Source organism: Crocodylus porosus, unplaced genomic scaffold (assembly GCF_001723895.1).
Source record: "Crocodylus porosus isolate Cpor-Errol unplaced genomic scaffold, CroPor_comp1, whole genome shotgun sequence".
Lineage (NCBI taxonomy): Eukaryota > Metazoa > Chordata > Crocodylia > Crocodylidae > Crocodylus > Crocodylus porosus.
In genome coordinates this window covers 2,566,743-2,576,484 of record NW_017728944.1, presented here as the reverse complement: position 1 = coordinate 2,576,484, position 9,742 = coordinate 2,566,743, and the positions used below count along the sequence as shown (strand labels likewise).

The 9,742-nt window shown below is 45.1% G+C and overlaps 1 protein-coding gene across 2 annotated transcripts in view; it reads right to left on the bottom strand.

The window, feature by feature from the left end:
* MSL1 (male specific lethal 1 homolog) overlaps positions 1-8,255 on the bottom strand; it is a 15,822-nt gene extending 7,567 nt beyond the window's left edge. The window contains exons 1-2 of one of the 2 annotated variants that reach the window (XM_019550339.1): positions 6,752-8,255; positions 4,244-4,626 (exon numbers count right to left, since the gene is read on the bottom strand). In XM_019550339.1, the coding sequence (XP_019405884.1) occupies positions 4,244-4,626; positions 6,752-6,954 (586 nt within the window). In that variant the 5' untranslated portion in view covers positions 6,955-8,255. The remainder of the gene's footprint in view (positions 1-4,243; positions 4,627-6,751) is intronic. The other variant, XM_019550337.1, reaches the window with a different exon arrangement.
* Between the last annotated feature and the right edge of the window lie 1,487 nt (positions 8,256-9,742).

Genomic DNA, 9,742 nt, shown 5'->3' with positions numbered 1-9,742 from the left:
GGGGTTTTTAAGAGGAGGTTAGATGAACACCTTGCTGGGGTCGTTTGACCCCAGTACTCTTTCCTGCCATGGCAGAGGGTCGGACTAGATGATCTACTCAGGTCCCTTCTGACCCTAGAAACTATGAAACTATGAAGCAGGAAAGATGACTGGGGGTCAGGTGACCCCAGCAAGGTGACTGTCTAGTCTCCTCTTGAAACAGGGTAGGTGATTGCACCATTGCTGGAGGGAGCTTATTCCACAGTCTGGACACCCTGACTGTGAAGAAATTTTTCTTAATGTTGAGCCTGAATCGATCTTCCAGGAGTTTGTGGCCATTACTCCTAGTTTTCCCCTTGGGTCCCCTGGTGAAAGCAGACTCAATGAAACGAGTCTGCTGGAGTGTGCTCATTAGCACACTGCAGCAGCTTCCGTGTCACATGTATTCAGTGGCCCCACGTTTCAAAAGCATGATTCAAGGAGCTTTAGTTAAAGTGCCCCCTGCCGCTATTTTGAAATGCGGGACACTGAATACACATGACACAGCTCTCTCAATCGCTTTAATTAAAGCGTTTCCCCCCGACCCTGGAGTACATGTATAAATGCCCTAGATGTGCAGCTTGTCTCAATACAGGCTTCTGTTTTGCACACATACGCAATTCTCAGTTTCCCTATATACCAGTGTACAAATAAGAGTATGCGAAAAAAAAATAGTGGCTAATCTAAAAACATTTCCCTTTGCTCATTAAAGAAAGTCATTTGCAAGGATTTCCTTCTCTCTCAACAAACCAGGATTCTTTTACTATTAATTTGCTGCTAGGAGCTGTTGTTGCTAGGGAACTGCAGTACCTGGACTCCAAACCTGGTGGATAAGAAAATGGGGGAAAAAGGATTTTCAACTTGTTTACTGGCAAGGTATTTATGCCACGGTATGTGTAGTTCCCGATGTGGATTGTCACGGGTCACATTTAATAATGGATCTCAATGCTATTATTCACAGCTCATTCTAGAAAGGCAATAGTTTTCAGCTTCAAGCGATTCTGTGGGATATTTACATAAACACTATAACTATCAGACAAGAACAAGTCATGGTAGAGTTTTAAGTCCAAGAGCAATCCTTTCTCCTGCTAGATCTCTTTGGTAAGTCATCCAGATTTTTAAGGACTCATCTGCAACTCTGGGGGGGAAGTCATATCAGCAACAACTCAGTAAGAAACAACATTTCTCAATAATGAATTGGAAGCTGCTTGACAATTTCATTTGACCAGCTATGTAATAACCATGTAAACAATCAAGCTCAGAATACACCACAATGAACCTGCTTCATTCAAATCACTACTACTGCAGAGACAGCTAAAAGCACAGAACTTAAAGCTGAGCTTTCACTTCTCAGATCTTCAAGGTCACTTCAAAGCAAGCAATCATTTGGTTATTTCCTAGTGTAATACGAGATCAGGGGAAGATGCCACAGAAACTGGCATGTCTGATCCCAAGCTGTTGTCACTGCCAACCCTGAGCTAGACTTCCTGGTTTACTTACTAACTTAGTCTTTGCAAACATTCAGTCTGGTAACAGATCACCTTTCCCTTCCAAAGGGCATGCTACTGAGACGTCACCTAGGATGAAGGAAAACCTGCTAGAGCTCAGAATTAACTGAGCAGCAAGCATATGATGAAATGAGGAGTCAACATTAAAACAAACTTCCCCATCCAAAAATCAGGGTAGCTGCCTTGCTATCCATACACCTTGCCAGAGATGTAACAGGCCAGTACTACACCATGGGTGGCAGTGGTGCATGCTGCAGGAGCAGTGGCTGGTGGTTTGCTGTTGCTGGGAATGATGTCACCTCCTATTTTTGCTGCCAACGTGTCAAGCAGCCAATAAAATACACCAGCTTTCAGCAGCAAAAAAGGAGGCGACATCTCCCACAGCAACAGCAAACCACCGACTGCTGTTTCCACACTGTGCACTGCTGCTACTTCTATATTCCCTGCTGCTGAAGCCAAAACCACCTAGGGGAGGTGCAGAGAGATGGAGGGAGAAAGATAAGGCACCCCTCCAGCTCCATTCCAGCTGCTCCCCCTTCCCACCACCCGAAAACAATAATACCTGAGGTTTGTGCCCCAATCACCCACCCATCACTATGCTACTGTGCTTTGCTGAGCAGAATAGCTTATTTCTGAAGACAGCCCTGTACACGCGTCACCTATCATCGTGAGGCATGTTAGGGTTGTATCACATTAGGTCCGTCTGCTAAGCAGCAGGTGAAGGATTCAAATCACTTGAGAAAAGGATAGGATGGGGCCCTCAGGAAGCCATCTAGTTTAAACCCCCTGTCAAAGCCACCCCAGCTGAGTAGCTTTTTAGTCATCTTCTGCAGAAGTAAGGTAGGCGTATAAGAATTTGCTTTGGGATTTGTAGATTATTTTCTGCACCCAGAGGTTCCTTTTGGCAGCCCAGATATTACAAATGAGTTATCTGCTAAGGCAAGACCTTTTGCATGCACTTGTCCAGGGCAGGGGAGAAAGGAGTGGAGTTCACCTTGGACAAAGTCAGAGGTCACAATCTATGTCTGTGCACTGGCCTTTTCTATAAAAAGGTTCCTACCACAGATTCAGCTCTACCACCAGCAATAATGGTGGAGCTGATGGTGGGGTGGGAGGAGGAACAGCCAGACAAGGCTCCTACAGCTTTTGGCTTCTGGTGTCTTAGTGTCTAGAACAGGAGTGCCCAAACTGTGGCACAGGCAGCAGCAGCCTGTGTGTAGCACACAGCAAATCAGGGAGGGGCTAGCAGCACAACAGCAAATAAGGCAGGAAGCAGAAAGCAGACCAGCGGATAGGACAGGCAGCATAGGATAGAGAGCAGAGCAGCAGATAGGACAGGAGAAAGGGGATTGGACTGGCACTCAGGAAGGGAGCGGGGCCAATCTGTGGCATGCCCGCAAAAAAGGCTGGCCCCCAGTGGGCTAGAGCACGGGCTGGCAACCTTTATGAACAGCAGGCCACATCTTGAACCTGAGGCTGCCAATCCCCTGCTGGCACTCCTCAACTCTGCTCTCACGCAGGTTCCCCCCCACCCAGCAGCCTCTGCTTATGGTCATCAAGTGTCACAGATTCTCACAGCCAACAGCCGTGACGAGGGGCAAGTTCAGTGGCAACAGTAGAAAGTAGGTAGGGCTGGAGCTGCAGAGATGAGAGGTGGAATGTGGCAGAGGACTCAAGCAGGATAAACAGCACAGAGCAGGCAGAAGAATCTGGGGACAGCCCTTCTGTGGCCCCCACCACTGTGTGCTGCCTATCTCCCCCCATCCACCAAAGGCCAGATTCAAACTTCACAGGTTAGATCCAGCTCATGGGCCATAGATTGCCAATCCCTAGTCTAGAGGTCCTCATCACAGGCCTAAAAAAACATGGCCAATAAGATGCAAGCAGTCATCAGTGCCTTGTGTCCTCAAGCACTTCTGTTTTTGCTACCACCACACATTTTAAGAAATAGGGAATTCCTAATGCAGGCAAAATGAAATCCCCTTTACACATCTATCTCATGAAGCAGCCAATATCTGAAGAAGATTTAGATACAAGTGTATGTAGAAACACTCAGAGAGGCAAGTTATATTGCTATTATTTTGCCTTCACAAAATTACATACAAGTAAGGCTACAATTTGGTCACAGAAACTCCATGAGCTTTAGGAGACACCTGCCACTCAGAAAGAATGCATAGAATCATGGGAAACATAGTTCAGCCAGGCACGTTCACCTGTAGAAAAGATGGGGCATCAACCCTCCAAACTACACCTCCCATGTGACCATGCTTCCCCAACCAGGACATCACTTGGTAAAATTATTGTAGAGCTATTGCAAGTCTGCACCATGCAAGCTGGGTAGCTTTTCTATGAACACCGCTTTTGCTATAGCCTGCCACAGATTTTACTAATAATTAACACAACAAAAGTTGCAGCCTTATATGTAAATACTCTGCAAAAGAGTGCCACTGTCTTGCAGTAGCCATCTGTGGCTTTTGATCTTTTTCCACGCCTGGCATTCTGTTATTCGCAGATATCACCAGTATTCAGGGAATGGTGCAGGGAATCTCTGTGGCAATTCCACATACTTCTATGCCAGCAGAGCATCTGTCCAGTAGATGAGGACTTTTGTTGCCACTACTCTCTTATTGTTGCCAAGACTCTGCCTTTATACCAAGCACGCAAGGATGTGTCAAACTGACCACTACCTGGCTATGAGCATGTTCTTTATAGCTTACTTGCTACAGTCTCCTCCTTCTTTGGGGAGGGCTCTCGTAACGGCAATGGTGATGGGGGAGGCTGATGCCAACGACACAAATACATTTCTGTGGTTGAGAGGTATGGCAGATCTTCTATATCGCTGGAAAAACTTTTATCCTTGGGATGGGCACTGGGACCTCGCAAGGGGGTGGATGGTTTTAGTGGAGTGTCCACTAGAGATCGGGTTTTTTCTGGAGTCTCTTGGCTCCTCAGTTCACGTTTGCAAACAGTTTCAGGTAAAGAGCTACTTGACTCCTCTTTCATTGGAGAGTGCTTCAAAGTTTTGCTTTTGACTTTTGAAAATTCAGTCACCAGCTTTTTAACTGGAGTTTTCCTCTCTGCACTTCCAAATGCCGACTTCCTGTTAAAAGAGGGAGAAAAGTCAGCAGTGCAGACAGGCAGGGTACCAGAAGGGGTCTATTCATTTTTCCAGTCTGCATTTGTTTCTGCATACCATAAAGCTAATACTAGTTTTGCCAGAGCTGTGTATTTACACTACGGCAGTCTAACCTTATGCTCCTCCGCAAAGATCAGGTAGTGGAGCTGGTGGGTAAATGAACAATAAGCACTTTTCAGAAGACTAATGCACCATATTCCCTAGGCCAGTGGTCTCCAAACTTTTTTGATCACGCACCCCTATCAGTAAAAAATTTTTGAGCATGCACCCCCAATATATGTATATTTATATAAATATAAATAGAAGTTCTAATATTTTCTTCCTGCACCCCAATGGATCGTCTTGTGCACCCTCTAGGGTGCAGGCACCCCACTTTGGAGACCACTGCCCTAGGCTACCACTCTCAACCCACAGTTGCTCACTACATCAACTGGAACTGCAAGTCCTCTTCTAAGGATATCCCTTTTAGGGTGTGCTACAGTAATATACTTTCATGTCTAAAGTGGCTCCACACACGCAAAGAACTCTGGGCATGGAACAACCACCACATAAACAATTTCTTATTTTAATTAAAAACATCCCAACCTCAATGAGATGACAAACAAATGAACAAAAGGAAACCGAGCTAGACTCCAGAGACTCGGATAACTGGAGAAGAGGAGATAGCAACAGCTATATAGATTCACTGCCAGATGAACATTAAAGGACATTTCCAAATTCCAAATTTTTGTGAAGCTCACTAATCTCTTTGATAGGGTCCACTTGCAAAGAGCAGTTCTTTCAAAAAAAGTCTGTAGGGGGTTTTCCCAGTTCCTCTGGCATTTAAAGCAAGGACACATACATTTCTCCTCCCCCTTCCTATCACATCCTCCTGCTCCCTCAGTCATTTGTTGCTGTTGCTGCTGTTACTAGACAATACCTACTTCCATGGCCTCAGGAACAACATGACTGACAGCTCCCTTAAGAACAACATGTGAGTGATGACAGGCAGTGTAGTTTAAGGGTGAAGGCATGAGACTGGTAGTCAGAAAGTTTCCATTCCCAGCTCTGCCACTGACCTCCTATGTAACGTGCTTCTGCTCCCCTCCCAATCCAGATGTTTGGCTCCCAGTGATAAGTATAAGAAGCTACAGATTCTAGAAGAGAATGTGATGATCACGTCAGTGTGCAAGACAGGTAGTGACACTAATCAAGAAAATTTAGGAACTTAGCCTGTCAAATGCAGAGCAAACAAGCTGACAAGAGTGTTACCTAACAGTGGATAGGTTTTTTGGAGAGAACTAGGATTTTCAAATTGCCAGTGTCCTTTTAATAAAAGGAAAGTGTACCTTGCTTCTGCATTCCCATCTATGCCTAATGCGTCACCAAAGCCATAAACCCCTTGGACAAAAGGTAGGCAAATCGCTTAGTGACGGAAACAGATTCATTCCCTGCCCTATTTCTTTGGTCAGCAATAGTCAGATTGTAACTCCTGACCCTCAAGTGACTTTTAAACTTATCACCTCTGGCTCTTTTTAGACAATGTTACCCACCCCCCACCTCATCCACATGTGTTGGAGCTGTCTTTCCTCTAATCATGAATAATGCAACACACACACTATCATAGTACAAGTACATTTCCCCATAGGGATGCAAACCATTCCTGCACTATTACAAACTAAGCAACAAAAATTCACCTTGGGGTACAAACTGTTGTGGCTCTTTGATTAATGCTGCTCATGTTGCTCCTAAGCCAGTGAAGACCAAGAATGATGGCTCTAGATGCCTTTTATTTTAAATTAGGAACAGTCACGTAACTAAGAAGGGCAAAGCCACAAGTGAGCAGTATTAAATTACCCCTTATTCATAAGACCTGGCATGTCCCATTGTCATTACATAATATAGAAAATGCTATGTATTTGTTATCTGAGTGTTTCTCTCAGCTATAAAGCTCCCAAGATTCTGGCAGGAATCATCAAATGGTGTGGGAGACTTAGCATTAGAGTTAACAGTTGCTATGTTGCCTGTTCTCCAGGTGAAGTGATTGACAGAAGATGCATGTACACCCCCACTGATGCATTACAAGCAAGGTAGTGAAGCAACCCTGTACCTTTTATGTCCCTTTCCATTTCTTCCATAAGAGAAGTGTTTGGGAGGCAGGGTCTGGGAAGTCTCCAGGAGATCCTGCTGGCACTCAATCTGTAATTTGTCAGATGCTTCCGACTCAGCCTTCTCTTCTGTTTCATACCCTTGAAAAATCCTGTGTTTCTCTCTCTCGTTATCTTTCTTCACCAGCTGCATCCTCCTTTCCATGCGCTCAATTCGAGCCAGGAGCTGAAATAGTAATGGCAACACTTATGCTTTGGCCAACATTCATTCAGAGGCCTAAACCAAAACCTTGCTTGATTAAAAAGACACCATAACCCTTGTTCCTCACACCTGACCCATATGGACATCTATGCATCAAGGTCCACAACCTTTATTCCATCACCCTTCCATGTTGTGTTCTGTTGTAAGCTACAAAGAGACTTTCCTGCAGCATTTTATTTCAGCTTGGGCAGCCATAGTTTGCTCAATGCAGGTTTTAAGGGAGACAACCTGTATAAACTTTTACCTCCCAAATTCTCAGCAGAATCCTATATAACCATATCTTCCACTTTAGAGTAACAGCTATATCGTCTTACGTTGCATTAAATAATCAAGTGATGCTCCAGACCTTATCAAGGCACTGCACAAATGTGGTTTTCATAATTAAACAACCCTCCTAATGAAGAGATTGAGAGAAAGCTTAAACATGAAGGACAGAAGAAACAATGAGACACTTGAATTCTGCAAAGATGTTTTTAAGGGCAACATTTTCAAAAACACCTAAAGTCCAAGTGATTTTCAATGGACTCTAGGAAAGTTTGACAACTTTACCATTTATGCTTAACCATGTGAAGTCTGGGCATCTTAAACTGTAAAACAGCTACAGGTTCTGAGGCATTTTTGTACTTGGCATTCAGCAAAGCATTCACCTGCCGTTGTACCTACTGCACCTCTTCCACCAAAGCTATTATTTGAAGATCCAGGCAGGGAAGCAAACAGCTGCATTTCTTGCCACCGGACTGAAATGGTGGCAATTTAGGTGCTCTCAAACTCATCTCCAAATTCCAAAAAAGAAGCATAATTGCTAGTGGAGTTTAAACAAGCTCAGATGCAATTTCGATTAAAAAAAGAAAAGCTCAGATCAATATACATATTTACAATACATCCCATAGACTCACCTTTATCTTAGGGTGGGTTTTTCAAGAGCACCCAAATCCAACTAACTTCCACCAGAGCCTGCATTCTTATATCACTTATGCACTTTTGACAAACTCACTCTTAGTCTTCATCCACCTCTTGGAATCCATTTATATGGACAATACCAGCCAGAAAAACAATTATACTGAACTTTAAATGGCCTCAGATGGGGACACCAGTGAATCTGTTGCCTCATTCACCTCTGTTTTGCCCACATACAGAAACCCAGAATGGACATAGCCTCAGGTATTGGTTAGACATCTGCAGTCAGAGAGAGGAGCTCGAGTGCCAGCCTTCACAGTCTCAAAAGCTCTTATGTCTGTTTGACTCATAGGCTTGTACACGTGGTGCGTGTGTGTGTATGTTCTATTTCCTTTAAAAAAAAAAAAAGAAGCCCTAGCAGGAACATGTGATATGCTGAAACTTCATCACACCTTTCCCTGCACTACAGCAGCTGCTACTTTCACACTGGTTGGGTTTAGACAACTCACCGCCAGGACATGTTTTGACCTGACTTGTGCCTTAGATCCTATCCAACCTTGCAGCCAGGCTAGGCCAGTAAAATAGTGCCTGCTGCCTCATGCAGTTCCCTCTGAGAATCAAAAGAAGTGAGGGGTTATTTATTCTCATCCCCAACCCCTTTGAAGATTTTGCCAAAAAAACACAACTTTCCTTCATGTGGGAACTACAGAAACTGAGAAGACACTTATTTTAAGTTGCTACAGACATGCAGATTATGAAGCAAATCATGGGAGCAGTCACTTTTGTGACAATTTAAAGGACCACAGAGCTATTTATGGGCCTGCCTTACAGTATGGAGAAATCTGCTTGGGAAGGGACAGCTTCTCCTCTGTAAACAGAAGCACCAAGCCTAACAGGTTCTGGTCTAGTTGTCACTCCTCACCCCAAAAAAAGATCTTTTCCCTGTATCCCAGGAATACCTATAACTCAGCTTGGGGGATGGGAGAAGGGCATGTCTTCTTCAGAATGAACCAGCCCTCACAGAGGTCCATCTTTATAGGAGGGAGCAAGTCCTGCATTAGCAAAGTCTGAAACTGGGCCGGGTTTATTGGCTCCTATTTATTGGCTCCTAGCCACACAGAGGGTCAAAGTTGTGGCGGCAGCTTAGTTTGGATTTGGGCCAGGTTGTCGTGCCTGTACACTGCCATAATGTGGGTGAAATATTTTAAAGGGAGAAATGGACGCTGCTTTCCTTACAGAAAAAAGGGAGGGGGGCAGGAAAGAGAGGGTGGGAGGGGAGAAGAGAGTGACTCTCCCTAGAGAGGAGCAAGCCAAGGGAGAAAAATAAGAAGCCCTGCTAAGGGAAGGGAGGGCTTATTCTAAATCTGTACTGGTTAATAATAATAATAAAAAAAAAAAGGCAGGGTTTTAAAAGGGCAGTTCCCTGTCTGGCCTGGATCCTACCAGCCAGGCAACACATTTGACTTATGCTGCCTCCTTCCTCCAGCTTCTTCCCAAGCCCCACATGCATGCATGGCCCCTTTAAGGTAACCCTTTGTGTCCTCCAGCCTCCCACCTCAACTTAAGGAGCCCCATAGCCAGTTAACCCCTTGGTGCCCAGGCCCTCCTCCTCCTCCCCCCTCTGCCCATCTCAGCCCTATAGCAACAGGATCTCACTTCAGGCACCAACTGGATCTCTCCTTTGCCCCCTTCCCAGAGGTGGGGGCAGGAGGCTGGGCCCGTGTATTAACCTCTTGGCTTCCACAGCTCTGTGACAGTCCCCAGCCCCCTTTGTGCCATCACCTTGGCACCTACCAACTTCTCCCTTGCTGCCTCCCCTTCCCCCGTGGCCTTC